Below are 27,903 nucleotides of genomic sequence, written 5' to 3' on the forward strand. Positions count from 1 at the left end.
CGTGAGGCCGCGCGGCGCCCAAGATGGCGGAAGCCCGGGGGGTGGTGGGGGGGCTCGGGACTACACTTCCCGTGAGGCCGCGGGGCGCCCAAGATGGCGGAAGTCCGGAGGGTGGTGGTGGGGGATCGGGACTACACTTCCCGTGAGGCCGCGCGGCGCCCAAGATGGCGGCGGGGCGGGACTACGCTTCCCGTGAGGCCGCGCGGCTCCCCCCAGAGGGCGGGGCCACGGGAGCCGCGCAGGGCGCTGGGGGCGGGGCTTGCGGCGGGGGGCGGGGCCTGCGGCGGGCGGCGCCCTCGGCCGCCACGTGGCGGCGCCGCGACCTGCCGCAGCCCGAGGCCGCTCGGGTGGGGCCGCCGGCGGCGCGTGACCGAGAGAGGGGCGGGGCGAGCGTGACGTCACAGCGGGAGCCGCATCGCCCGGCCGCGGCGGGGTCCTGGGTGGGCGTGACGTCACAGGGCGGGGAACCCCCCCTCCTCCGCGGAGGAGTGACGTCACAGGGCGGCAGACATGCGTGGGTGCGATGTCACGGGGCACCGTGGGGGGTGTCGTCACGGAGGGGGCGTGGCCTGGCGTCACGAGCCCCGCCCACAGGCGCTGGCCACCTTCTCCCGCTTCCCCCTCTGCAGGGCCAACGGCTCCGGGGCGGCGCCCCAAACCGGGGGGGTGGGGGCTCCCGCGGCTCCGCCCCCCCTGCCCCACACCGGGGGGGGGTGGGACCCCCTCCGAGCCCCACCCCCCGGCAGCGCCCCCCCCTCCCCGGCATCTGGGCGTCACGGCGGTGCCCCGAGGGGCCCAGGCGTCCGGGCGGCCCCCCAGGAGAACCCGGGGGGGGGGGTCCCGAGGGGCCCAGGCGTCCCGCACCCTCCCCCCTCCCCCAACAAAGGGCTGTTTGGGGGCTCCGTGCCGTCGTGCTGCGAGTCTATCGGGTCGCGTCACCTCCTCGTCCCGCGGGCGCGACACTGACCGGCTCGGGGCCGGGTGGACAGGACGCCCGGCCCCGCCGCCATCTTGGCCCGCCCAGCGGCCGTTAACGGCCGTTTAACGGTCGCCGCCTCCCCTCCCCCCCGGCCTCGCCTCAGGCGCGCGCGTGCGCCCCGCCCATCCTGCCCCGCGCATGCGCGCCGCCCATCCTGCCCCGGCAACAGCCTGCGCCAGCGTGGGTGGGGGAGGCACCGCCTGCCGCCCAATCAGAGGCGGCCTCGGCCGCGAGGCCACGCCCCCTCCCCCCCGCGGCCCGTCTCTCACACACGGCCCGCCCCCCAGGCCCTCCGGCCAATCGCTGCCCTCCACCAACGAGCGGCTGAGCTCTGGCCACGCCCCTCCCGCTCCCGCGGAAGCGGCGCCGCCCCGCCCCTCGCCTGGCAGCGCCTTCACCGGCCGCCCACGCGCATGTGCGAGCCCGCCGCGCCCCCCCCCACAGGACGCATGCGCAGCCCCGCCCCTTCTCTTCCACCTCCCCTGCCCCTAGCGCGCAGGCGCCGCTGCAAGCGGCGGGTTCCGGTCCGCAGGCCGCGGCCGCCCGGGCGCCATCTTGGATGCGGGGCGGCCGAGGGGGAGCGGCGGGAGGCGGGGACGGAGCCGGCGGCGGCGGCAGCGCCGGGGGGCGGCGGTGGGGCAGGGTCCCCCCCCCCGGCACCCCCCAGACCCTCCCCCCTTCCTCCTCCTCCCCGGGCCTGGTCGATGCGGCGCCGCCACCCCCTTGTAGCCCACCCGCCGCCGGCCCTATAGAAAACACCCGTTTCCGGGTGTTTTTTTTGAAGGGGGGGTCTCCATCCGGGGAGGGGTTTTTTTAGGGGTAGAAACGGGTGTTTTCTTTAAAAAAAAAAAAAGCTTTTTAGGGGAGGGGGGGCGTTGGGCGCCTCTGGCGGCGCCGCTGCGTCTCACCCCCCCCCCCCACAGGGGCCCTATAGAGCCCCGGCGAGATCCCGCCGGGCCCTATGGACCCTATAGGGGCTCCCGGGCCCCGTTCCCTGGGCCGCCCGGCTCCTGCCGGCCCCGCGCACCCGCCTTGGGCCCCCCCTCGCCTTCCCTTCACCCCCCCCAGCCTCTATAGGCCCTTTCCCCCTAGAGACCCGCCCTTGGCCCTATAGATCCCCTATAGCTTAGCCGCAGCGCGGGGTTGATTTTCGCGTTTTTTGTCTGTTTGTTTGTTTTAGCTCTTTTCGTTCTCGTACCGAGGTCACCGCAGTTTTGCTTCTAGCAGCTGCGGTATAGAGAGTTAGAGGTGTTTTCGGGGACCCCCCCCTGCCCCCACTATCCCCTATAGGGACCCTATAGGGCCCTGGGAGGTTCCCCCCCGCCCCAGGCGCCCGCCGGCCGCCGGGGCTGGCGTTGGGGGGAGGCTGGAGCCCCCCCGGGGCCGGACCCCCGCGTAGGGGGCGGGGGGGGGGGTCGGCGGGGGTTGGGGGGAGAGTTCGGCCGCCGCTGCCCCCCCCGGAGCTGGAGCCGCTGGGACCGAGGTGCCGGTGAGAGCTGCGATGGGGGGGGGGGACGCGGAGGGAAGGGGGGGGGAGCTGGGCAGGGGGGAGAGCGTCCCGGACGCCTGGGCCCCCCCAGGGATAGAGCCCGGACGCCTGGGCCCCTCACGGGGCTGGTGGGATAGAGCCCGGACGCCTGGGCCCCCCGGGGATAGAGCCCGGACGCCTGGGCGCCTCACGGGGCTATTGGGATAGAGCCCGGACGCCTGGGCCCCTCACGGGGCTGGTGGGATAGAGCCCGGATGCCTGGGCCCCCCGGGGATAGAGCCCGGACGCCTGGGCCCCTCACGGGGCTGGTGGGATAGAGCCCAGACGCCTGGGCCCCTTATGGGGCCGGTGGGATAGAGCCCGGACGCCTGGGCCCCTCACGGGGCTGGTGGGATAGAGCCTGGACACCTGGCCCCCCCAGGGATAGAGCCCGGACGCCTGGGCCCCTCACGGGGCTGGTGGGATAGAGCCTGGATACCTGGGCCCCCCGGGGATAGAGCCCGGACGCCTGGGCCCCTCATGGGGCTGGTGGGATAGAGCCCGGACGCCTGGGCCCCCTGTGGGATAGAGCCCGGACGCCTGGGCCCCTCACGGGGCTGGTGGGATAGAGCCCGGACGCCTGGGTCCCCCGGGGATAGAGCCCAGACGCCTGGGCCCCTCACGGGGCTGTTGGGATAGAGCCCGGACGCCTGGGCCCCTCATGGGGCTGGTGGGATAGAGCCCGGACACCTGGGCCCCCCGGGGATAGAGCCCGGACGCCTGGGCCCCTCATGGGGCTATTGGGATAGAGCCCGGATGCCTGGGCCCCCCGGGGATAGAGCCCGGACGCCTGGGCCCCTCACGGGGCTGGTGGGATAGAGCCCGGACGCCTGGGCCCCCCGGGGATAGAGCCCAGATGCCTGGGCCCCTCACGGGGCTGGTGGGATAGAGCCCGGACGCCTGGGCCCCCCGGGGATAGAGCCCGGACGCCTGGGCCCCTCACGGGGCTGGTGGGATAGAGCCCAGACGCCTGGGCCCCCCGGGGATAGAGCCCGGACGCCTGGGCCCCTCATGGGGCTGGTGGGATAGAGCCCGGATGCCTGGGCCCCTTATGGGGCTGGTGGGATAGAGCCCGGACACCTGGGCCCCCCTGGGGATAGAGCCCCGACGCCTGGGCCCCTTATGGGGCCGGTGGGATAGAGCCCGGACGCCTGGGCCCCTCATGGGGCTATTGGGATAGAGCCCAGACGCCTGGGCCCCCTGGGGATAGAGCCCGGACGCCTGGGCCCCTTACGGGGCTGGTGGGATAGAGCCCGGACGCCTGGGCCCCTTACGGGGCTGGTGGGATAGAGCCCGGACGCCTGGGCCCCTCATGGGGCTATTGGGATAGAGCCCGGACGCCTGGGCCCCTCACGGGGCTATTGGGATAGAGCCCGGACGCCTGGGCCCCCTGGGGATAGAGCCCGGACGCCTGGGCCCCTCACGGGGCTGGTGGGATAGAGCCTGGACGCCTGGGCCCCTCACGGGGCTGGTGGGATAGAGCCCGGATGCCTGGGCCCCCCGGGGATAGAGCCCGGATGCCTGGGCCCCTCACGGGGCTGGTGGGATAGAGCCCGGACACCTGGGCCCCCCGGGGATAGAGCCTGGACGCCTGGGCCCCTCATGGGGCTGGTGGGATAGAGCCCGGACGCCTGGGCCCCTTATGGGGCTGGTGGGATAGAGCCCGGACGCCTGGGCCCCTTATGGGGCTGGTGGGATAGAGCCCGGACGCCTGGGCCCCTCACGGGGCTGGTGGGATAGAGCCTGGACACCTGGGCCCCCCGGGGATAGAGCCCGGACGCCTGGGCCCCTCATGGGGCTATTGGGATAGAGCCCGGACGCCTGGGCCCCCCGGGGATAGAGCCCGGACGCCTGGGCCCCTTATGGGGCCGGTGGGATAGAGCCCGGACGCCTGGGCCCCCCGGGGATAGAGCCCAGACGCCTGGGCCCCTCATGGGGCTATTGGGATAGAGCCCGGACGCCTGGGCCCCTCACGGGGCCGGTGGGATAGAGCCCGGACGCCTGGGCCCCTCACGGGGCTGGTGGGATAGAGCCCGGACGCCTGGGCCCCTCATGGGGCTATTGGGACAGAACCCGGACGCCTGGGCCCCTCATGGGACAGATCCCGGATGCCTGGGCCCCTCATGGGGCTATTGGGACAGAGCCCGGACGCCTGGGCCCCTCATGGGGCTGGTGGGACAGAGCCCGGACGCCTGGGCCCCTCATGGGATAGAGCCCGGACGCCTGGGCCCCCCGGGGATAGAGCCCGGACGCCTGGGCCCCTCACGGGGCTGGTGGGATAGAGCCCGGACACCTGGGCCCCTCATGGGGCTGTGCCCGGATGCCTGGGCCCCCCAGGGGATAGCACCCGGATGCCTGGGCCCTCCGCGAGGCCAGTGGGCTAACGTCCGGACGCCTGGGCCCTTTATGGGGCCAGCAGGAGAGTGCCTGGATGCCTGGGTTCCCTGTGGGTTAGCGCCCGGACGCCTGGGCCCCTTATGGGGCCGGCAGAGTAGCCCCCAGACGCCTGGGCCCCCTGTGGGTTAGCACCCGGACGCCTGGGCCCTTTGCAGGGCCAGCGGAATAGAGCCCGGATGCCTGAGCCCCTTATGGGGCCGGCAGCGTAGCCCCCGGACGCCTGGGCCCCCTGTGGGTTTAGCACCCGGATGCCTGGGCCTGTTACGGGGCCGGCGGGATAACGCCCGGACGCCTGGGCCCCTCGGCAGGGTCGGAGCCCGGACGCCTGGGCCCCTCGCGGGGCAGTCTCGTTTACGGGTTAACGTCATCGGCGTCTGCCCGCCGCCCGCAGGAGGTGAGCGGGCCGCCCGGACGCCGGGGCCCCCGCCGCCATGCCCTCCAACGCCCGGGCCGGCAGCCTCAAGGACCCCGAGGTGGCCGAGCTCTTCTTCAAGGACGACCCCGAGAAGCTCTTCGTTGACCTGCGCGAGATCGGCCACGGCAGCTTCGGCGCCGTCTACTTCGTGAGTGCCCCCCGGCGCCCCCCCCCCGCCCCCGCGGCGGCGGCCCCCACGTCCCCCTGACCCCCGCCCTCGGGTCCCTCTCGCCTCCCAGGCCCGCGACATGCGCAACAACGAGGTGGTGGCCATCAAGAAGATGTCCTACAGCGGCAAACAGTCCAACGAGGTGAGGACGTGGCCGAGGAGGCGCCTGGCGCGAGGGACCCAGGCGTCCGGGCCGTCCTCACGTGTCCCCCCGCCGTGTTTCCCCACCCCCCGCAGAAGTGGCAGGACATCATCAAGGAGGTGAAGTTCCTGCAGAAGCTGCGACACCCCAACACTATTGAGTACAAGGGCTGCTACTTGCGCGAGCACACGGCCTGGGTGAGCTGCTCTTCGGGGGCGTCCGTGGGGCAGGGGGGACCCATAGCTGCGGGCTGGGGGCGCCCGTGGGGCTGGGAGATCCGTAGTTGGGGTATAGGTGCAGAGGTGGCCCCGTAAGCAGGATCTGGAGGTACCTGTGGGGCTGGGGGACCCCTAGTTGCGGTCTGGGGCCACCCATGGGGCAGGGGGACCCATAGCTGTGGTCTGGGGGTGCCTGTGGGGCTGGGGGACCCATAGTTGGAGTGTGGGGACAGAGGTGGCCCCATAAGCAGGGTCTGGGGGTACCTGTGGGGCAGGGGGACCCATAGCTGTGGTCTGGGGGTGCTTGTGGGGCTGGGGGACCCATAGTTGGAGTGTGGGGACAGAGGTGGCCCCATAAGCAGGGTCTGGGGGTACCTGTTGAGCAGGAGGACCTATAGCTGTGGTCTGGGGGTGGCCATGGGGCTGAGGGACCCATAGCTGGGGTGTGGGGGCGCCCATGGGGCTGGGGGACCTATAGCTGTGGTCTGGGGGTGCCCATGGGGCTGGGGGGACCCATAGTTGGACCTGGACACAGGGGTGGCCCCATAAGCAGGTTCTGGAGGTACCTGTGGGGCAGGGGGACCCATAGCTGTGGTCTGGGGGTGCTTGTGGGGCTGGGGGACCCATAGTTGGGACCTGGACACAGGGGTGGTCCCATAAGCAGGTTCTGGAGGTACCTGTGGGGCAGGGGGACCCATAGCTGTGGTCTGGGGGTGCTTGTGGGGCTGGGGGACCCATAGTTGGGACCTGGACACAGGGGTGGCCCCATAAGCAGGTTCTGGAGGTACCTGTGGGGCAGGGGGACCCATAGCTGTGGTCTGGGGGTGCTTGTGGGGCTGGGGGACCCATAGTTGGGACCTGGACACAGGGGTGGTCCCATAAGCAGGTTCTGGAGGTACCTGTGGGGCAGGGGGACCCATAGCTGTGGTCTGGGGGTGCTTGTGGGGCTGGGGGACCCATAGTTGGGACCTGGACACAGGGGTGGCCCCATAAGCAGGTTCTGGAGGTACCTGTGGGGCAGGGGGACCCATAGCTGTGGTCTGGGGGTGCTTGTGGGGCTGGGGGACCCATAGTTGGGGTGTGGGGGACAGAGGTGGCCCCATAAGCAGGTTCTGGGTGCAGCTGTGGGGCAGGGGGACCCATGGGGCTGAGGGACCCATAGCTGGGGTTTGGGGGCACCCGGAGGGCTGGGGGACCCATAGTTGGGACCTGGACACAGGGGTGGCCCCATAAGCAGGGTCTGGGGGTACATGTGGGGCAGGGGACCCCATAGCTGGGATCTGGGGGCCCATGTGGGGCTGGGGGACCCATAGTTGGAGCCTGAGTGCAGGCGTGGGGCAGAGGGACCCCCTAGGTGTGGTATGGGTGCAGCTGTGGGGCAGGGGACCCCATAGGCAGGGTCTGGGTGCAGCTGTGGGGCAGGGGGACCCATAGCCGGGGTGTGGGTGTTGCTGTGGGGCAGGGGACCCCATAGGTGGGGTCTAGATGCTGCCATGGGGCAGGGGGACCCCACAGTTGGGTTGCGGGTGCAGGTGTGGGGCAGGGAGACCCATAGGCGGAGTCTGGGTGCCGATGTGGGGCAGGAGGAACCCCATAGGTGGGGTCTAGGTGCCGGTGTGGGGCAGGAGGACCCCATAACCAGAGTCTGGGGGCCGATGTGGGGCAGGAGGGACCCCATAGGTGGGGTCTAGGTGCCGGTGTGGGGCAGGAGGAACCCCATAGGTGGGGTCTAGGTGCCGGTGTGGGGCAGGGGGACCCCATAACCAGAGTCTGGGGGCCGATGTGGGGCAGGAGGGACCCCATAACCAGAGTCTGGGTGCCGATGTGGGGCAGGAGGGACCCCATAGGTGGGGTCTAGGTGCCGGTGTGGGGCAGGGGGACCCCACAGGCTGGAGCTGGGTGCCGGTGTGGGGCAGGAGGACCCCATAACCAGAGTCTGGGTGCCGGTGTGGGGCAGGGGACCCCATAACCAGAGTCTGGGTGCTGGTGTGGGGCAGGAGACCCCATAACCAGAGTCTGGGTGCCAATGTGGGGCAGGAGGGACCCCATAGGTGGGGTCTAGGTGCCGGTGTGGGGCAGGGGGACCCCACAGGCTGGAGCTAGGTGCCAGTGTGGGGCAGGGGGACCCCATAACCAGAGTCTGGGTGCTGATGTGGGGCAGGGGGACCCCCCAAGGGAGCCGTGGGGCGCATGTGGGGCAGGAGGGACCCCACAGGTGGGGAACCGTGGGGCAGACGCTGACCCTTCTCCCCCCCCCCCTCGCAGCTGGCCATGGAGTACTGCCTGGGCTCAGCCTCCGACCTGCTGGAGGGTGAGTGCCGGGGGGGCGGGGCCGTGGGGCAGGGCCGTGGGGCGCCCCACGGCTGCCCCGCTCAGCCCCACTGCCTCCCCCCCCCCCCCCAGTGCACAAGAAGCCGCTGCAGGAGGTGGAGATCGCCGCCATCACCCACGGGGCGCTCCAGGGCCTGGCCTACCTCCACTCCCACAACATGATCCACAGGTACCTGCCCCACGGCGCTGCCCCACGGCGCTGCCCCGCCGGCGGTCGCCCTGCCCTCCCTCCCGCAACACCGTCCGCAGCCGGCCCCACGGCGTCGCGCCGCCCCTCCGCCTGCCCCGCGGCCCGCCCTGGGGCCGCCTGGTGGCTCTCGTCCCCGCGTCCGCCTGTTTGTCCTCCAACCCCCGCCTCCGCTTGTGGCCCCGCTTGTCTGGTTGGGGCTCTGTCCGTCTGTTTGCTGTGGGCGCCTGGTTGGTTGTGTGCTTGCTTGTTTGTTGTTGCTGCGTTTCCGCCTGTTTGCCTCTCTGCCTGTTTGCCTCTCTGCCTGTTTGCCTCTCTGCCTGTTTGCCTCTCTGCCTGTTTGCCTCTCTGCCTGTTTGCCTCTCTGCCTGTTTGCCTCTCTGCCTGTTTGCCTCTCTGCCTGTTTGCCTCTCTGCCTGTTTGCCTCTCTGCCTGTTTGCCTCTCTGCCTGTTTGCCTCTCTGCCTGTTTGCCTCTCTGCCTGTTTGCCTCTCTGCCTGTTTGCCTCTCTGCCTGTTTGCCTCTCTGCCTGTTTGCCTCTCTGCCTGTTTGCCTCTCTGCCTGTTTGCCTCTCTGCCTGTTTGCCTCTCTGCCTGTTTGCCTCTCTGCCTGTTTGCCTCTCTGCCTGTTTGCCTCTCTGCCTGTTTGCCTCTCCGCCTGTTTGCCTCTCCGCCTGTTTTGGGGGGCGTTTGCGTTTTTGCAGCTGTTAGTTGTCACAGCGTCCGCTTGTTTTTTGTGCGTTTGGGCTGCTTGGGTGCTTGTTTTTCCGCCTGTTTTCCTGTGTTTCTGCGTGCGTGGTTGCGCGTTGTTTGTACGTCCGCGCCTTCGCGTTTCTCTTTGCTGCGGGCGTGCGTCTGCTTGTCTCTCCGCCTGTCTGCGCGCTTGTTTCTTCCCCCCCCCCGCCCCGTTTTCGTGCCTGTTTGCCTGCTCGCCTGCCGCCGCCGTGTTTAGCTGTTTCCCGGGCTGTCTTCGCTCTTTTTGTCCCTGCCCGGCTCTCCGCCTGTCTCCCCCCGCTGTGCCCGCATCCGCCTGTTTCTCTGCTGCCCGCCTGTTCCGTATCTGCCCGCCCAACCCCGTGCCCGCCTGTCTCCCCGCCCTCTCCCGCCACCCATCTCTCCCCTAACTCTACGTCCGCTTTTCTCGCCGACCGCCTGTCCCGCCGCCTGTCCCGCCGCCTGTCTCTGCGTCCCCGCGCCGACCTCCCCCCTTTTTTTTTTCCCCGCCCCGCAGGGACGTCAAGGCCGGCAACATCCTGCTGACGGAGCCGGGGCAGGTGAAACTGGGCGACTTCGGCTCGGCCTCCATCGTGGCGCCGGCCAACTCCTTCGTGGGGACGCCGTACTGGTGAGGGCAGGGGACGCGCCGGGGTGGGGACACGGGGACGGCGTCCCCGCAGGGCGCTGACCCCCCCCGCCGCCCCCAGGATGGCGCCCGAGGTGATCCTGGCCATGGACGAGGGGCAGTACGACGGCAAGGCGGACGTCTGGTCGCTGGGCATCACCTGCATCGAGCTGGGTGCGTTTCGGGGCGTTCGCCGGCCGGGGGGGGGTGGGGAGGAGAGCGCCGTTTCGGGGTGGAAACGGCCCCGTTTTCGGGTGACGCGTGGGTCCCCGCAGCCGAGAGGAAGCCGCCGCTGTTCAACATGAACGCGATGAGTGCCTTATACCACATAGCGCAGAACGAGTCGCCCGTCTTGCAGGCCAGCCACTGGTGAGCTCCTGCCCGGACGCCTGGGTCCCCCCGAGCTCCTGCCCGGACGCCTGGGTTCCCCCCACAATTTGGGGGGGGGGGGGGGGGAAGGAGAAAGGGACGGCGCTAACGGGAGCTCGGCCCGGACGCCTGGGTCCCCGCGTTCGTTTTTGGCAGGTCGGAGTATTTCCGTAACTTCGTGGACTCGTGCCTGCAGAAGATCCCGCAGGACCGACCCACCTCGGACGTCCTCCTCAAGGTAGGCGGCGAGGAGGGGAGGCGACGAGGGCCCAGGAGACCCCGCCCCGCCTTGACGCGTCCCCCGCCCCCCAGCACCGCTTCCTGCTCCGCGAGCGCCCCCAGACGGTGGTGCTGGACCTCATCCAGCGCACCAAGGACGCCGTGCGGGAGCTCGACAACCTCCAGTACCGCAAGATGAAGAAGATCCTCTTCCAGGAGGCGCAGAACGGCCCCAGCGCCGACCCCGCCGAGGAAGAGGAGGTGAGGCGACGGCGGGGAGGTGGGCGGGGGGCGGTGCCGGCCCCCGCTGACCTCCCCGCCCCGCTTCGGGTGACGCTCCGCAGGAGGTGGAGCCCTTCCTGCACCGCACGGGCACGGTGAACAGCATGGAGAGCAGCCACTCGGTGCCCAGCATGTCCATCAGCGCCTCCAGCCAGAGCAGCAGCGTCAACAGCTTGGCCGACGCCTCCGACGAGGACGAGGGCGCCGAGATCGCCATGATGCAGGAGGGCGAGCACACCGTCACCTCCAACAGCTCCGTCATCCACCGCCTGCCGGTGCGGGGGCCGGGGCGTCGCGGGGTGGAGTTGGGGTGCCTGAACGGCTGAGGGACCTTCTGGATGGCTGGGGTCACCTCTGGGGATGTGGTGGAGAGCTGGGGCCACCCTTGGGGACGTTCTGGATGGCTGGGGCCACCCTTGGGGACGTCCTGGAGACCTTGGACCATCTCCGGGGACGTTCTGGATGGCTGGGGTCACTACTAGGGACATCCTGGAGACCAGGGGCCATCCCTGGGGACCTTCTGGATAGCTGGGGCCACTCTTGGGGACATCCTGGAGACCTGGGGCCATCCCAGACAGCTAGGGTCACCCCGAGGGACCTCCCAGAAACCTGGCGGGCCCCACCAGGGACATCCCAGGTGGCCGGGGCTACCACTGGGGATCTTGCAGAAGACAGAGGTCACCGCTGGGGACGTGCTGGACAATTAGGAAGGTGGAGAGCGATGGCTAGGATAGCTGAGCTCCCTGCTGAGGACCTCCTAGAGAGTCAGGGCCACCAGCAGGCACCTCCTGGAGAGCTGTGGAGGAGGACAGGGACGTCCTAGGCAGCTGGGGTCACCGCTGGAACCGTCCTAGACGATTGGGATCGTCACCAGTGACTTTTCAGAGACGTAGACCCACCAGGGAGAACGTCCCAGATGATTGGGTTCACCATCGGGGACCTCTTGGACAAGTGGGAAGGTGGACAAGGATGGCCTGGAGGATTGGGGCCACCACCGGAGACCTCCCAGACAGCTGGGGAAGAGAACGGGGGACACCTGAGATGACTGGGGCCACCACCAGGGACTTCCTAGAGAGCCAGGACCACCACCGGGGACCTCCCGTAGAGCTGGGGAGGAGAACGGGGACATCCCAGACGACCGGGGCTGCCGCCCGAGGACCTCCTGGCTGCCTGGGTCCACCACGGGCGCCCCGCCTCCGAGTCCCGACGCGCCTTTCTCCTCCCACCCAGGGCCACGACAACCTCTACGACGACCCGTACCAACCCGAGGTGGAAGCCCAGAGCTCGGCGGCGGCGTCGGCCGCCCGCCGCCGGGCCTACTGCCGCAACCGGGAGCACTTTGCCACCATCCGCACGGCCTCGCTGGTGACCCGCCAGATCCAGGAGCACGAGCAGGACTCGGCGCTGCGCGAGCAGATGAGCGGCTACAAGCGCATGCGGCGCCAGCACCAGAAGCAGCTCATGGCGCTGGAGAACAAGCTCAAGGCCGAGCTGGACGAGCACCAGCTGCGCCTCGACAAGGAGCTCGAGGCCCATCGCAGCAACTTCAGCGCCGAGGCCGAGAAGCTAGCCAAGAAGCACCAGGCCATCTTCGAGAAGGAGGTGGGGGCGGGGCCTGAGCTAGGAGGCGGAGCTAGGAGAGGTGGGGTGGGAGGTGTGGGGCTGGAGCTCCTGCAGGACCCCTTGGAGAAGGAGGTGAAGGGGTGGGGTTTGAGGTGGGGGGCAGAGCTAGAAGAGGTGGGGCGAGACCTGTGGGGCTGGAGCTCCTGCAGGACCCCTTGGAGAAGGAGGTGAAGGGGTGGGGTTTGAGGTGGGGGGCAGAGCTAGAAGAGGTGGGGCGAGACCTGTGGGGCTGGAGCTCCTGCAGGACCCCTTGGAGAAGGAGGTGGGGGCGGGGCCTGAGCTAGGAGGCGGAGCTAGGAGAGGTGGGGCGAGACCTGTGGGGCTGGAGCTCCTGCAGGACCCCTTGGAGAAGGAGGTGGGGGGTGGGGCCTGATGTGGGGGGTGGAGCTAGAAGAGGTGGGGCGAGACCTGTGGGGCTGGAGCTCCTGCAGGACCCCTTGGAGAAGGAGGTGGGGGGTGGGGCCTGAGGTGGGGGGTGGAGCTAGAAGAGGTGGGGCGAGACCTGTGGGGCTGGAGCTCCTGCAGGACCCCTTGGAGAAGGAGGTGAAGGGGTGGGGTTTGAGGTGGGGGGCGGAGCTAGAAGAGGTGGGGCGAGACCTGTGGGGCTGGAGCTCCTGCAGGACCCCTTGGAGAAGGAGGTGGGGGCGGGGCCTGAGCTAGGAGGCGGAGCTAGGAGAGGTGGGGCGAGACCTGTGGGGCTGGAGCTCCTGCAGGACCCCTTGGAGAAGGAGGTGAAGGGGTGGGGTTTGAGGTGGGGGGCGGAGCTAGAAGAGGTGGGGCGAGACTTGTGGGGCTGGAGCTCCTGCAGGACCCCTTGGAGAAGGAGATGGGGGTGGAGCCGGATGTGGGGGGCGGAGCTAGAAGAGGTGGGGCGAGACCTGTGGGGCTGGAGCTCCTGCAGGACCCCTTGGAGAAGGAGATGGGGGGTGGGGCCTGATGTGGGGGGCGGAGCTAGAAGAGGTGGGGCGAGACCTGTGGGGCTGGAGCTCCTGCAGGACCCCTTGGAGAAGGAGGTGGGGGTGGGGTTTGAGGTGGGGGGCGGAGGTAGAAGAGGTGGGGTGGGAGGTGTGGGGCTGGAGCTCCTGCAGGACCCCTTGGAGAAGGAGGTGAAGGGGTGGGGTTTGAGGTGGGGGGCGGAGCTAGAAGAGGTGGGGCGAGACCTGTGGGGCTGGAGCTCCTGCAGGACCCCTTGGAGAAGGAGGTGGGGGTGGGGTTTGAGGTGGGGGGCGGAGCTAGGAGAGGTGGGGCGAGACCTGTGGGGCTGGAGCTCCTGCAGGACCCCTTGGAGAAGGAGGTGAAGGGGTGGGGTTTGAGGTGGGGGGCGGAGCTAGAAGAGGTGGGGCGAGACCTGTGGGGCTGGAGCTCCTGCAGGACCCCTTGGAGAAGGAGATGGGGGTGGAGCCGGATGTGGGGGGCGGAGCTAGAAGAGGTGGGGTGAGACCTGTGGGGCTGGAGCTCCTGCAGGACCCCTTGGAGAAGGAGATGGGGGGTGGGGCCTGATGTGGGGGGCGGAGCTAGAAGAGGTTTGGGGGGTTGGTGGGGGTGGAGCTAAAGCTGGGGGTGTGGCCCAAGAGGGCCCAGAATGAGGCCTGGTGGGTGGAGCCTTTAGAGTACTAGAGTTGGGGGCGGGGCTAGGCCAATGGGGGCGGGGCTAGGCCAATGGGGGCGGGGCTTGCCCTGAGGGGGCGGGGCCAGCAGGGGGCGGGGCCGAAGCCTTGGGGCAGCAGCTCTTTGCTGGAGCTCCTCCAGTCCGTTCTTCTCCCTAGCGGGAGCCGGGTTTCCCTCGGTGGGGTGGGGCTGGGGCGGGGCTTGCGGGCGGAGGGGGCGGGGCCGGCGGGAGGCCCCGCCCCCAGCTCCGCCCCCCCGCAGGCCAAGGTGGCGCTGGCGGAGGAGAAGAAGTTCCAGCAGCACATCCTGGGCCAGCAGAAGAAGGAGCTGGGCAACCTGCTGGAGGCCCAGAAGCGCCAGTACAAGCTGCGCAAGGAGCAGCTCAAGGAGGTGAGGGCCCCGGCGTCCGGGCCTTCGTGGGCCCCCCCCCAACCCCCCCCCACCCCAAAACGTATGTAAAACGGGGTGGGGGTGGGGGGGGAAAACCTGTCTTTTGGGTTCTTCTCGACACCTGCCCTCGGGGACCCCCCCCAGGGACCCCCCTGCCCCCCCCCAGTCCTGCCCCGTGCCCCCAGGGACCCCCCTGCCGCCTCCCAGCTCTGCCCCGTGCCCCCAGGGACCCCCCCCCAGTGACCCCCCCCAGGGACCCCCCCCAGCCCTGCCCCATATCCCCAGGGACCCCCCTGCCGCCTCCCAGCTCTGCCCCGTGCCCCCAGGGACCCCCCCAGGGCCCCCCCCCAGCCCTGCCCCATATCCCCAGGGACCCCCTGCCGCCTCCCAGCTCTGCCCCGTGCCCCCAGGGACCCCCCCAGGGCCCCCCCCCAGCCCTGCCCCATATCCCCAGGGACCCCCTGCCGCCTCCCAGCTCTGCCCCGTGCCCCCAGGGACCCCCCCCAGGGACCCCCCAAGCTCTGCCCCATATCCCCAGGGACCCCCCTGCCGCCTCCCAGCTCTGCCCTGTGCCCCCAGGGACCCCCCTGCCCCCCCCCAGTCCTGCCCCGTGCCCCCAGGGACCCCCCCCAGGGCCCCCCCCCAACCCTGCCCCATATCCCCAGGGACCCCCCTGCCGCCTCCCAGCTCTGCCCCGTGCCCCCAGGGACCCCCCCTAGTGCTGCCCCATGCACCCAGGGACCCCCCAGCCCTGCCCCATATCCCCAGGGACCCCCTGCCGCCTCCCAGCTCTGCCCCATGCCCCCAGGGACCCCCCCAGCCCTGCCCCATATCCCCAGGGACCCCACTGCCACCTCCCAGCTCTGCCCCGTGCCCCCAGGGACCCCCCCAGTCCTGCCCCGTGCCCCCAGGGACCCCCCTGCCCCCCCCCAGCCCTGCCCCATGCCCCCAGGGACCCCCCTAAGCCTCCTCCATATGCACAGAGACCCCCGAGGAACCCCCCTGCCCCCTCGCAGCCCTGCCCCGTGCCCCCAGGGACCCCCCCAGCCCTGCCCCATATCCCCAGGGACCCCCCTGCCCCCTCGCAGCCCTGCCCCGTGCCCCCAGGGACCCCCCCAGCCCTGCCCCATATCCCCAGGGACCCCCCTGCCCCCCCCAGCCCTGCCCCATGCCCCCAGGGACCCCCCCTAAGCCTCCTCCATATGCACAGAGACCCCCGAGGAACCCCCCTGCCCCCTCGCAGCCCTGCCCCGTGCCCCCAGGGACCCCCCCAGCCCTGCCCCATATCCCCAGGGACCCCCCTGCCCCCTCGCAGCCCTGCCCCGTGCCCCCAGGGACCCCCCCAGCCCTGCCCCATATCCCCAGGGACCCCCCTGCCCCCCCCAGCCCTGCCCCATGCCCCCAGGGACCCCCCCTAAGCCTCCTCCATATGCACAGAGACCCCCGAGGAACCCCCCTGCCCCCTCGCAGCCCTGCCCCGTGCCCCCAGGGACCCCCCCAGCCCTGCCCCATATCCCCAGGGACCCCCCTGCCCCCTCGCAGCCCTGCCCCGTGCCCCCAGGGACCCCCCCAGCCCTGCCCCATATCCCCAGGGACCCCCCTGCCCCCCCCAGCCCTGCCCCATGCCCCCAGGGACCCCCTTAAGTCTCCTCCATATGCACAGAGACCCCCGAGGAACGCCCCTGCCCCCTCGCAGCCCTGCCCCGTGCCCCCAGGGACCCCCCCAGCCCTGCCCCATATCCCCAGGGACCCCCCTGCCCCCTCGCAGCCCTGCCCCGTGCCCCCAGGGACCCCCCGAGCCCTGCCCCATATCCCCAGGGACCCCCCTGCCCCCCCCCCAGCCCTGCCCCATGCCCCCAGGGACCCCCTTAAGCCTCCTCCATATGCACAGAGACCCCCGAGGAACGCCCCTGCCCCCTCGCAGCCCTGCCCCATAGCTCCAGGCCCCCCCCCCTAACCCCAGGATCCCCCCTACCACCTCCCAGCTCTACCCCATCCCCCCAGGGACCCCGCCAGGATCCCCCCCCCCCCACCACCACCTCCCAGCTCTACCCCAGCCCCCCCCCCCCCGCCCCCAAGCCCCGGGGCTCCCCCCGGCCCCGCTCCGACGCGGCGCCGTGGGGCAGGAGCTGCAGGAGAACCAGAGCACGCCCAAGCGGGAGAAGCAGGAGTGGCTGCTGCGGCAGAAGGAGACGCTGCAGCAGCTGCAGGCCGAGGAGGAGGCCGCCCTGCTCTGCCGCCAGCGCCAGTACTTCGAGCTCCAGTGCCGCCAGTACAAGCGCAAGATGCTGCTGGCCCGCCACAACCTCGACCAGGACCTGCTGCGCGAGGTGGGGGGGGGGGGGCCAGGGCTAGGGGGCAGCTCTCAGGGGGTGCCTGAGGGCTAGGGGGCAGCTCTGGGGGGTGTCAGGGGCTAGGGGGCAGCTCCTGGGGGGTCCCCAGGGCTAGGGGGCAGCTCCTGGGGGGTGCCTGAGGGCTATGGGGCAGCTCTGGGGGATGTCAGGGGCTAGGGGGCAGCTCCTGGGGGGTCCCCAGGGCTAGGGGGCAGGTCCTGGGGGGTGCCTGAGGGCTGTGGGGCAGCTCTGGGGGGTCTCAGGGGCTAGGGGGCAGGTCCTGGGGGGTGCCTGAGGGCTATGGGGCAGCTCTCGGGGGGTCCCCGGGGCTAGGGGGCAGGTCCTGGGGGGTGCCTGAGGCTAGGGGGCAGGTCCTGGGGGGTGCCTGAGGGCTGTGGGGCAGCTCTGGGGGGTCCCTGAGGGCTATGGGGCAGCTCCTGAGGGGTCCCTGAGGGCTATGGGGCAGCTCCTGAGGGGTCTCCGGGGCTAGGGGGCAGCTCTCGGGGGGTCCCCGGGGCTAGGGGGCAGCTCCTAGGGGGTGCCTGAGGGCTAGGGGGCAGCTCTCGGGCGGTCCCCAGGGCTATGGGGCAGCTCTCGGGGGGTCCCCAGGGCTAGGGGGCAGCTCCTGGGGGGTGCCTGAGGGCTATGGGGCAGCTCTGGGGGGTCTCGGGGGCTATGGGGCAGCTCTCAGGGGGTCCCTGGGGCTAGGGGGCAGGTCCTGGGGGGTGCCTGAGGGCTGTGGGGCAGCTCTGGGGGGTCTCAGGGGCTAGGGGGCAGGTCCTGGGGGGTGCCTGAGGGCTATGGGGCAGCTCTGGGGGGTCTCAGGGGCTAGGGGGCAGGTCCTGGGGGGTGCCTGAGGGCTGTGGGGCAGCTCTAGGGGGGTCGAGGGGGGTCTCAGGGGCTAGGGGGCAGGTCGAGGGGGTCTCAGGGGGTTGTGGGGCAGCTCTCGGGGGTCCCTGAGGGCTATGGGGCAGGTCTAACGGAGTCCCTGGCTGCTATGGGGCAGCTCTTGGGGGTCCCCGAGGGCAATGGGGCAGCTTGGGGGGGGGGCTCTGCAGCTATGGGGCAGCTCTCGGGGTGGGGGGGGTGGTCCACAGGATTGACACCATGGGGCTGACACCTGCCTGCCCCCCTTTTTCTCCCCCCGACCCCCCTTTTTTTCTCTCCCAACTCATTTTTCCTCCCCCCCAACACCTTTTTTTGTCTCCTAACCCCCCTTTTTCCTCCCCCCTTTTTTCTCCCCCCAACTCATTTTTTCTTCTGCCCAATACCTTTTTCCTCCCCCCTACCCCCCTTTTTCCTCCCCCAACTCATTTTTCTCCCCCCAACACCTTTGTCTCCTAACCCCCTTTTTCCTCCCTCCTACCCCCCTTTTTCCTCCCCCAACTCATTTTTCTCCCCCCAACACCTTTTTTTGTCTCCTAACCCCCTTTTTCCCACCCCCTAACTCCCCTTTTTCCTCCCCCAACTCATTTTTCTCCCCCCAACACCTTTTTTTGTCTCCTAACCCCCTTTTTCCTACCCCCTAACCCCCCTTTTTCCTCCCCCAACTCATTTTTCTCCCCCCAACACCTTTTTTTGTCTCCTAACCCCCTTTTTCCTACCCCCTAACCCCCCTTTTTCCTCCCCCAACTCATTTTTCCTCCCGCCCAACGCCTTTTTTTGGTCTCCTAACCCCCTTTTCCTCCCGCCCAACGCCTTTTTTTGGTCTCCTAACCCCCTTTTCCTCCCGCCCAACGCCTTTTTTGGTCTCCTAACCCCCTTTTCCTCCCGCCCAACGCCTTTTTTTGGTCTCCTAACCCCCTTTTCCTCCCGCCCAACGCCTTTTTTGGTCTCCTAACCCCCTTTTCCTCCCGCCCGACGCCTTTTTTTGGTCTCCTAACCCCCTTTTCCTCCCGCCCGACGCCTTTTTTTGGTCTCCTAACCCCCTTTTCCTCCCGCCCGACGCCTTTTTTTGGTCTCCTAACCCCCTTTTCCTCCCGCCCAACGCCTTTTTTTGGTCTCCTAACCCCCTTTTCCTCCCGCCCAACGCCTTTTTTTGGTCTCCTAACCCCCTTTTCCTCCCGCCCAACGCCTTTTTTTGGTCTCCTAACCCCCTTTTCCTCCCGCCCAACGCCTTTTTTTGGTCTCCTAACCCCCTTTTCCTCCCGCCCAACGCCTTTTTTTGGTCTCCTAACCCCCTTTTCCTCCCGCCCAACGCCTTTTTTTGGTCTCCTAACCCCCTCCTGCTCCCCCGCAACCCCCTTTCCCCGCCGCCGCCGCCGCCAGGAGCTGAACAAGAAGCAGACGCAGAAGGACCTGGAGTGCGCCATGCTGCTGCGGCAGCACGAGTCCACGCAGGAGCTGGAGGGCCGGCAGCTGGCGGCCGTGCAGCGCACCCGCTCCGACCTCACCCGCCTGCAGCACCAGACCGAGCTGTGCAACCAGCGCGAGTACAACAAGCGCCGCGAGCAGGAGCTGCGCCAGAAACACGCCGCCGAGGTCCGCCAGCAACCCAAGAGCCTCCGAGTAGGTGCCGGCGCCGCCGGGGACGCCCCGCTGGCCCCTCTGCTGCCCCACGCCCTCTGCTCGGCGCTGGCCTTGCTGGTGGCCGCCCGGCCCGGCCTCCCTTCCTTGCTGCTGCTGTTGGCCGCCCTCTGGGCGCAAGGTTCGGGGCCGCCCGCCTTGCTGCCGGCCTTGGAAGGGGCGGCCGCGGGTTTGGCGGCGGCTTACGCCTTGCTGCGCGCCGCTTCCCTCCTGCCCGGCGCCTCCTTCGCCGCCTTGGCCGCCTCGGCGTTGGCCGTGTTGGCTTTGAGCGCCCGTCGCGGCCGCCTCTACGTGCCCGTCATCCTTTTGGCCTCCCACCTCTTAGCCTCGCCGTGGCTTTTCCTACCGCTCTACCTGTTGGGCGCCGTAGCCCGGCGGGTCACCCGGGGCCGTTTGCCGCTCCGCGCCCGTCGCCTCTGCCTGCGCCTTTTGCTGCGCCTGCCCCGACCCCTTTTCCGCGCTTTGCACCGCTTGGGTTTGGTATCGGAGCGCGGCCTTTTCCGCCTCTTCCCCAAAACCAACAAAGCCGGTTTCCGGTCCCGCTTACCCGTACCGTGCCGAAACGGCGCCGCCGTCTCCCGTCCCGCTTGGCCTCGGCGTTTAACCGACCCGGCGGCCGCCCTCAACGGTCGCCTGCGGGCCTTGGCCCATCGCCTGGCCTCCCGGCTGCCCCCGGCCGCCCTGCGCTGCCTGCGCCGCCTGCGCCTGCTGCGGCGCCAGCGGCCCAGCCGCATCCCCCGCCCGGCCCCCCGCCGCCGCCCCCCGCCGCCGCCGCCGGCCCCCCCGCCGCCGCCGCTCCCCCGGCGGCCGTGGAGGTGACCCCGGTTTTTCCCCCCCCCCTCCAAAAAAAAAAAAAAGCCCCAATGCTGTGACCCCACCCCGGGAAAGGAGGGGGTGGGGTTGGGGTGGGGGGGTGTGCAGGCAGCCATCTCCCTCTTCCCCCCCCACCCCCCGCCTTTTTGGGGGGGAGAGGGACCCCTCTCCTTTTGGGGGCCCGGAGCCCCTTTGGGGCTGTGGATGCTGCTTTGGGGTTGGGGATCCTCCTGCTTTGGGACCCAGAGGCCCCTTTTGGGGCCGGGGATCCCCCCCCTTTTGGGGCCAGGGGTCCCCCCCCTTTGGAGTTGGAGATCCCCTCTTTTGGGGGCTGGAGATCCCCCTCCCCTTTGGGGGCTGGGGATCCCCCTCCCCTTTGGGGGCTGGGGATCCCCCCCCCTTTGGAGTTGGAGATCCCCCTCCCTTTGGGGGCTGGAGATCCCCCCCTTTTGGGGCTGGGGCTCCCCCTCCCCTTTGGGGGCTGGGCTTCCCCCCCTTTTTGGGGCTGGGGATCCCCCCCCCCTTTGGAGTTGGAGATCCCCCCCCCCTTTTGGGGCTGGGGATCCCCCCCTTTTGAGGCTGGGGATCCCTCCCCCTTCGGCGTTGGATCCTCCCCTTTTGGGGCCAGGGATTCCTCCCCCCCCCCCTTTGGGGCCAGGGATCCCCCTTTTTGGGGCCCAGACCCCCCTTGGGGCCGTGAATCCCCCCCCCCTTTGGGGCTGTGGATCTCCCCTTGGGGCTGTGGATCCCCCTTTCCTGGGGTGCAGAGCTGCTTTAGGGCTACACATTCCCCCCCCCCCGCCTTTTGGGGCTGCGGTTCCCCCTCTTGAGGGCCCAGACCCCCCCTCGGGGCCGAGGATCCCCCCCTCGGGGCCGTGGATCCCCCCTTCTTGGGCTGCAGATCCCCTTGAGGGCCGTAGATCCCCCATTTCCAGGGTGCCAGATCCCCCCTTTTAGGGGCACAGATCCCCCCCCTTTTGGGGCCGTGGATCCATTTTAGGGTGCTGATCCCCCACTTAGGGGCAACACATCCCCCCCCCCAACAGGGCTGGGGGTCCCCCTTGGTTTTAGCGACCGGGCTCCCCCCTTTCAGGGTCAGGGATCCCCCTTTTAGTGTCAGGGACCTTCCCCTTAACAGTTGCGGATCCTCCTGAGAGCTGCAGATCCCCCTTGGGGAGCCAGATCCCCCCCCAGGGAACTGAGATATCCCCCCCCATAGGGTTGCGGAGCCCCCTTAGGGTCCCAGATTCCCCCCCGGGAGACCCAGATCCCACCCAGAGACCTGGATCTCCCCCCTTGGAGACCCAGATCCCACCCAGGGACCTGGATCTCCCCCCACCAGGGTCCCGGATCCCCCCCTTGGAGACCCAGATCCCACCCAGGGACCTGGATCTCCCCCTGCCAGGGTCCCAGATCCCTCCGAGGGACCTGGATCCCCCCCTTGGAGACCCAGATCCCACCCAGGGACCTGGATCTCCCCCCTTGGAGACCCAGATCCCTCCGAGGGACCTGGATCCCCCCCTTGGAGACCCAGATCCCACCCAGGGACCTGGATCCCCCCTTTGGGGTCCTGTATCTCCCTTAGGGACCCAGATCCCTTCCCTTAAAGTCATGGATCCCCCCCCCCCCCGCCCAGGGACCCAGATCCCACCCCCTTGGGGTCCTGGACCCCCCCCCCCCAGTGACCCACATGCCCCCTTGGGGTCCCGGATCCCCCCCCCATGGAGTCTGGGATCCCCCTAAGGACCCGAATCCCCCCCGCCTTGGGGTCTGGGATCCCCCCAGTGACCCAGATTCCCCCCCCCACTTTGGGGTCGCACCTGCACTGGGGGACGCCGGGGCCCCGCGCTGCTCTTGTATTTATTGGGCCAGGGAGGGGGGGGTCCCCTTCCCCCTGCCCGCGGTTTTGGGTGGTGGGGGGGGGTCGTTGCGTTGGGCTCGTTTCCGTCGGGCTTTTATTTTATTTGATTTCTTTTCCCTTTTTTTTTTGTTTCGTTTTTTTTTTTTGGTGTCGTTTTTCTTTTTTTTTTTTTTAAAAAAACAAAAACGCCTTTTATTTTTTAAATATATCTCTTTAAAAACAATCCGCTTTCAGTTCTGGGTTTTCATTTGCTTTTGCTTTGTCGGCGGGCGTCCGGGGGTGCCGCGTGGGCACCCGTCACCGGGGTGCCCCCATCCCGGACGCCTGGGCCCCGTCGGTGGCGGTTTTGGGGGGTGGGGGTGGGGGAGAGAAGGGAGGAGGAGGAGGGGAGCGGGGGAGGAAGGTGTTATTTGGGGGAGGGGGGGTGGGGGGGCGCTAACGGCCTTCTCTCGCGGCGCAGTCCAAGGAGCTGCAGATCAAGAAGCAGTTCCAGGACACGTGCAAGATCCAGACGCGGCAGTACAAGGCCCTGCGCAACCACCTGCTGGAGAGCACGGCCAAGAGCGAGCACAAGGCCCTCCTCAAGCGCCTCAAGGACGAGCAGACCCGCAAGCTGGCCGCCCTCGCCGAGCAGTACGACCACAGCATCAACGAGATGCTCTCCACCCAGGCCGTACGTGCCCGGCCGACCCCGTGCGGGGACGGGGATGGAGAGGCGGGGAGCACGCGGGGTTGGGGAGAGCCTGGCGGGGACGTGGGGATGAGGGGTAACCATATGGGGATGGAGGCGGGGACGTGGGGATGGGGTGGTAACCACATGGGGATGGAGGCGGGGATGTGGGGATGGGGGGTAACCACATGGGGATGGAGGTGGGGACGTGGGGATGGAGGTGAGGATGTGGGGATGGGGGGTAACCACATGGGGATGGAGGTGGGGACGTGGGGATGGAGATGGGAACGTGGGGATGGGGGGTAACCACACGGGGATGGAGGCGGGGACATGGGGATGGAGGTGGGGACGTGGGGATGGGGGGTAAGCACATGGGGATGGAGGTGGGGACGTGGGGATGGAGGTGGGGACGTGGGGATGGGGGGTAAGCACATGGGGATGGAGGCGGGGACGTGGGGATGGGGGGTAACCACATGGGGATGGAGGCAGGGACGTGGGGATGGAGGTGGGGACGTGGGGATGGAGGTGGGGACGTGGGGATGGGGGGTAACCACATGGGGATGGAGGTGGGGACATGGGAATGGAGGTGGGGACGTGGGGATGGGGGGTAACCACACGGGGATGGAGGTGGGGACGTGGGGATGGAGGTGGGGACGTGGGGATGGGGGGTAACCACATGGGGATGGAGGTGGGGACATGGGGATGGGGGGTAAGCACATGGGGATGGAGGTGGGGACGTGGGGATGGGGGGTAAGCACATGGGGATGGAGGTGGGGACGTGGGGATTGAGGTGGGAACATGGGGATGGGGGGTAACCACATGGGGATGGAGGCGGGGACGTGGGGATGGAGGTGGGATCGTGGGGATGGGGGGTAACCACACGGGGATGGAGGCGGGGACGTGGGGATGGAGGTGGGGACGTGGGGATGGGGGGTAACCACATGGGGATGGAGGCAGGGACGTGGGAATAGAGGTGGGGACGTGGGGATGGGGGGTAACCACACGGGGATGGAGGTGGGGACGTGGGGATGGAGGCAGGGACGTGGGAATAGAGGTGGGGACGTGGGGATGGGGGATAACCACACGGGGATGGAGGTGGGGACGTGGGGATGGGGGGTAACCACATGGGGATGGAGGTGGGTACGTCGCGATGGGGTGGTAACCACATGGGGATTGAGGTGGGGACGTGGGGATGGAGGTGGGGACGTGGGGATGGGGGGTAACCACATGGGGATGGAGGTGGGGACGTGGGGATGGAGATGGGAACGTGGGGATGGGGGGTAACCACACGTGGGGATGGGGCCACAGGGACCAAAGAGAACCAGAGATGGGGACCCAATGGGGACATAGGACCCATGGCCACAGGGGACCAGAGATGGGGACATGGGGACCCAATGGGACCACAGGGGGACCAGGGCTGGGACCACGGGGACCCGACGGCCACCCAAGGGGGCTACGAAGAAGCAACAGGAGTATGGGAGGACCAGAGCTGGGGTCACGGGGACCCGACGGCCACCCAAGGTGGGGAGACGAGGGCCGGAGACTCGCGAAGCGCCGGGGACCCGAGGGGGCCGCCGGGGCGCCCCAGGGCACCCCGGGGACCCCACGGCGCCGCCGGGTGCCCGCAGCTGCGGCTGGACGAGACGCAGGAGGCCGAGTACCAGGTGCTGCGGCTGCAGCTGCAGCAGGAGCTGGAGCTGCTCAACGCCTACCAGAGCAAGATCAAGATGCACACGGAGGCGCAGCACGAGCGCGAGGCCAAGGAGCTCGAGCAGCGCGTCTCCATCCGCCGCGCCCTCCTCGAGCAGCGGGTATGGGGCCCCGGCTGGCACGCGGCCCGGGGCGGGGGGTTGGGGGGGCCTCTCTGAGGCTCCCTCGCGGCCGGCGCGGCCCTTTCGGGGCTCTCGCTCTGACCGTCCGGGCGGTCACCACGTTCCCCGTGGGAGTCTCGGCGGTTTCATGGCTCTCCCTTGAGGATCTCGGTGGTTTCAGGCTTCCCCGTGGAGATCTCGGCGGTTTCAGGGCTCTCCCTTGAGGATCTCGGTGGTTTCAAGCTTCCCCATGGGTATTCCAGTGATTTTGGGGCTCCCCCTTGAGGATCTCGGTTTCAGGCTTCCCGGTGGGGATCTCGGCGGTTTCAGGGCTCCTCCTTGAGGATCTCGGTGGTTTCAGGCTTCCCCGTGGGTATTCTAGTGATTTTGGGACTCCCCCTTGAGGATCTCGGCGGTTTCAGGCTTCCTGGTGGGGATCTTGGTGGCTTCAGGGCTCTCCCTTGAGGATCTTGGCGGTTTCAGGCTTCCCGGTGGGGATCTCGGCGGTTTCAGGGCTCCTCCTTGAGGATCTCGGTGGTTTCAGGCTTCCCCGTGGGTATTCTAGTGATTTTGGGACTCCCCCTTGAGGATCTCGGCGGTTTCAGGCTTCCCGGTGGGGTTCTTGGCGGTTTCAGGGCTCTCCCTTGAGGAACTCGGCGGTTTCAAGCTTCCCGGTGGGGATCTTGGCGGTTTCGAGGCTCTCCCTTGAGGATCTCGGCGGTTTCAGGCTTCCCTGTGGGTGTTCTAGTGGTTTTGGGTCTCCCCCCCGAGGATCTCGGCAGTTTTAGGCTTCCTTGTGGGGATCTTGGTGGTTTCAGGGCTCCTCCTTGAGGATTTCAGCAGTTTCAGGCTTCCCCATGTAGGTTTTGGTGGTTTTGAAGCTCCCCCCTGAGGATCTGAGCAGTTTCAGGCTTCCCCGTGGGCGTTCTGGTGGTTTTGGGGTTCACACTTGACAATCTTGGTGGTTTCAGGGCTCCCCATGGGGAATTTTGGTGGTTTTGGGGCTCCCCCTTGAGGAACCTGGTGGTTTGGGGGTTCCCCATGGGGATCTTGGTGGTTTTAAGGCTCCTACTTGAGGATCTTGATGGTTTCAGGAATCCCCATGGAAGTCTTGATGGTTTCAAGACTCCTCACTGCATATTTCCCATCGGTTTTGAGGCTCAGCTTGTATTTCTCAGTGGTTTCAAGGTGACCCAACCTGTATTTCTTGTGTGTTTTGAGGTGCCCTGCCCTGTATTTCCTGGTGATTTTGAAGCTCCCTATCTCATATTTCTTAGTAGTTTTGGGGCCCCCCATCCCATATTTCCCATCAGTTTCAAGGCACCCCATCCCATATTTCCCAGTGGTTTTGAGGCACCCCACGTCACGTTTCCTGTCAGTTTCGCGGCTTCGCACCCCACGTTTCCCAGTGGTTTTAAGGCGCCCTGCCATGTGTTTCCAGGCAGTTTCGAGGCACCCCACCCCACATTTCCCGTCGGTTTCGCGGCTTCGCACCCTGCCTTTCCTGGTGGTTTCAAGCCGCCCCGCAGTGTCTTTCTGGGTGGTTTAGAGGCACCCCACCCCACATTTCCCATTGATTTTGCGGCTTCGCACCCCGCGTTTCCCGTTGGTTTCAAGGCACCCCGCAGTGTCTTTCTGGGCGGTTTCGAGGCACCCCACCCCACATTTCCCGTCGGCTTCGCACCCCGCATTTCCTGTCGGTTTCAAGGCGCCCCGCGGTGTCTTTCCGGGCGGTTTCGAGGCACCCCACCCCACATTTCCCATTGATTTTGCGGCTTCGCACCCCGCGTTTCCCGGCGGTTTCAAGGCGCCCCGCGGTGTCTTTCCGGGCGGTTTCGAGGCACCCCACCCCACATTTCCCGTCGGCTTCGCACCCCGCGTTTCCCGGCGGTTTCAAGGCGCCCCGCGGTGTCTTTCCGGGCGGTTTCGAGGCACCCCACCCCACATTTCCCGTCGGCTTCGCACCCCGCGTTTCCCGTCGGTTTCAAGGCGCCCCGCGGTGTCTTTCCGGGCGGTTTCGAGGCACCCCACCCCACATTTCCCGTCGGCTTCGCACCCCGCGTTTCCCGTCGGTTTCAAGGCGCCCCGCGGTGTCTTTCCGGGCGGTTTCGAGCCTCCCGTCCCCCCCCCACAGATCGAGGAGGAGATGCTGTCGCTGCAGAACGAGCGCTCGGAGCGCATCCGGGGGCTGCTGGAGCGGCAGGCGCGGGAGATCGAGGCCTTCGACTCGGAGAGCATGCGCCTGGGCTTCAGCAACATGGCGCTGGGCGGCATCCCGGCCGAGGCGCTGAGCCGGGGCTACGCCGCCGCCGCCCCCCCCGGCCCGCCCTGGCCCTCGCGCCCCGTGCCCCGCAGCGGCTCCCACTGGAGCCACGGCCCCCCCAGCGCCCCCCACGCCTGGCGCCAGCCCCCCGCCCCCGCCCCGGCCTGGCTGCACCCGCCGCCCCCGCCCCCGCCCCCGCCGCCCGCTCGCGGCCCCACCGCCGGGGTGCCTCGAAACAGCCCCCAGCCCCTGCGGCGCACCGCCTCGGGCGGCGCCGGCGACCCGGGCCTCAGCCGCTCCGCCAGCGTCGCCTCCCACATCCTCAACGGCTCCCACTACTCCTACTCCTGAGCGGCGGCGGTTTTGGGGGGGGGGGGCGACAGCGGCGGCCCGGATGCCTGGGCCCGCCCCGCCGGCTCCCTGAGATGAGCAAGCCCGCCTCCCCCCCCCTCCCTCTCGCCCCACACGGCAGCGGCGGCTTGGGACTGGGGCGCTCTCCCCGACGGCCTCCTGTAAATAACCCCCCCCTTCTCCCCCCCCCTTTAAATCCGCCCCGAAACGGGGGAAGGGGGGGGCGAGGGCGCCCTTGAAACCGCCCCCAGGGGAGAGGGTGCCCTTAAAACCACCCCTAGGGGTTTGGGTTGGGCACCCTCGAAACCACCCGTAGAGGTTTCGATTGGGCACCTTCGAAACCGCCCCTAGCAGCTTGGAGAGGGTGCCCTCGAAACCACCCCCAGGCGCTTGGAATGGGCGCCCTCGAAACCACTGCCTGGGGGTTTGGATAAGGCACCCTTGAAACCGCCCTCAGGGGTTTGGATTGGGTGCCCTTAAAACCACTGCCTGAGGATTTGGAGAGGGTGCCCTCGAAACCGCCCCCAGGGGCTTGGATTGGGCGCCCTCGAAACCACCCCCAGGGGCTTGGATTGGGTGCCCTCGAAACCACTGCCCTGGGGGTTTGGAGAGGGCACCCTTGAAACCACCCTCCGGGGTGGGGGGGGAGACTGTGTGATGGGGGGCTTGAAACCTCCCCCTTCGTTTTCAGCGGGGGCCTCGAAACCCTCGTCGCCCCCCGCCAGGTGCCAAAGGGCCCCCCCGAAACGGACTTTTACTTTTTTTTTTTTTTTTTTGGTTTTCTACTCGCCGGGCGGCAGCGGCCGGGGGGGGACAACGACGTTAACGAGAATAATAACGACGAGAACGGGACGGGCTCCGCCGCCTTTGTCACGCGCCCGGACGCCGGGGCCCCCTGGGCAGGGCGGGAAGGGGGGGGGGTGGACGTCATGCAGGGGGGAGGGGCTGCCATAGGGGTAATTAATTATTAACGTTAATTATCAATGACGTTACGAATCAAAGAGCCCAATTTCGGTTGGGGGTGGGGCCTGGCCTGGCTAGGCCTGCCCCGGGGTATTATGGGAGCACCGCCATGTCT

The 27,903-nt window shown here is 68.7% G+C and overlaps 1 protein-coding gene across 6 annotated transcripts; it reads left to right on the plus strand.

Moving 5' to 3' along the window:
- Positions 1–1,614: 1,614 nt before the first annotated feature.
- Positions 1,615–27,677, plus strand: TAOK2 (TAO kinase 2). 6 transcript variants are annotated; one of them, XM_068923207.1, is made up of 20 exons: positions 1,615–2,468; positions 5,213–5,467; positions 5,559–5,630; positions 5,726–5,827; positions 8,114–8,159; positions 8,252–8,348; positions 9,596–9,709; positions 9,789–9,880; positions 9,982–10,075; positions 10,232–10,313; positions 10,388–10,555; positions 10,639–10,851; positions 11,807–12,178; positions 14,069–14,197; positions 16,324–16,527; positions 18,799–19,038; positions 22,191–22,403; positions 23,922–24,211; positions 25,306–25,399; positions 26,346–27,677. In XM_068923207.1, the coding sequence occupies exons 2-20, from the start codon at positions 5,336–5,338 to the stop codon at positions 26,823–26,825; spliced, it is 3,234 nt and encodes a 1,077-aa protein (XP_068779308.1). In that variant the 5' UTR covers positions 1,615–2,468; positions 5,213–5,335; the 3' UTR covers positions 26,826–27,677. The 6 variants fall into 6 exon arrangements, 5 of the variants coding, with proteins under 5 accessions (XP_068779308.1, XP_068779307.1, XP_068779309.1 ...); XM_068923206.1 differs by having other exon boundaries at positions 5,296–5,467; XM_068923208.1 differs by having other exon boundaries at positions 1,615–2,462; positions 5,296–5,467.
- The last annotated feature ends 226 nt before the right edge of the window (positions 27,678–27,903 follow it).

The sequence above is a fragment of the Struthio camelus genome, chromosome 32, assembly GCF_040807025.1.
Source record: "Struthio camelus isolate bStrCam1 chromosome 32, bStrCam1.hap1, whole genome shotgun sequence".
In the NCBI taxonomy this organism is placed as follows: Eukaryota; Metazoa; Chordata; class Aves; order Struthioniformes; family Struthionidae; genus Struthio; species Struthio camelus.

What these genes read in the sequence shown, in the direction of transcription:
- TAOK2 (XM_068923207.1), top strand. Translation starts at nt 5,336, where the DNA reads ATGCCCTCCAACGCCCGGGCCGGCAGCCTCAAGGACCCCGAGGTGGCC. An exon ending in AGCCTCCGACCTGCTGGAGG is followed by an intron (nt 8,160 to 8,251) that starts GTGAGTGCCGGG and finishes CCCCCCCCCCAG; the next exon opens with TGCACAAGAAGCCGCTGCAG. An exon ending in ACCCCGCCGAGGAAGAGGAG is followed by an intron (nt 10,556 to 10,638) that starts GTGAGGCGACGG and finishes GACGCTCCGCAG; the next exon opens with GAGGTGGAGCCCTTCCTGCA.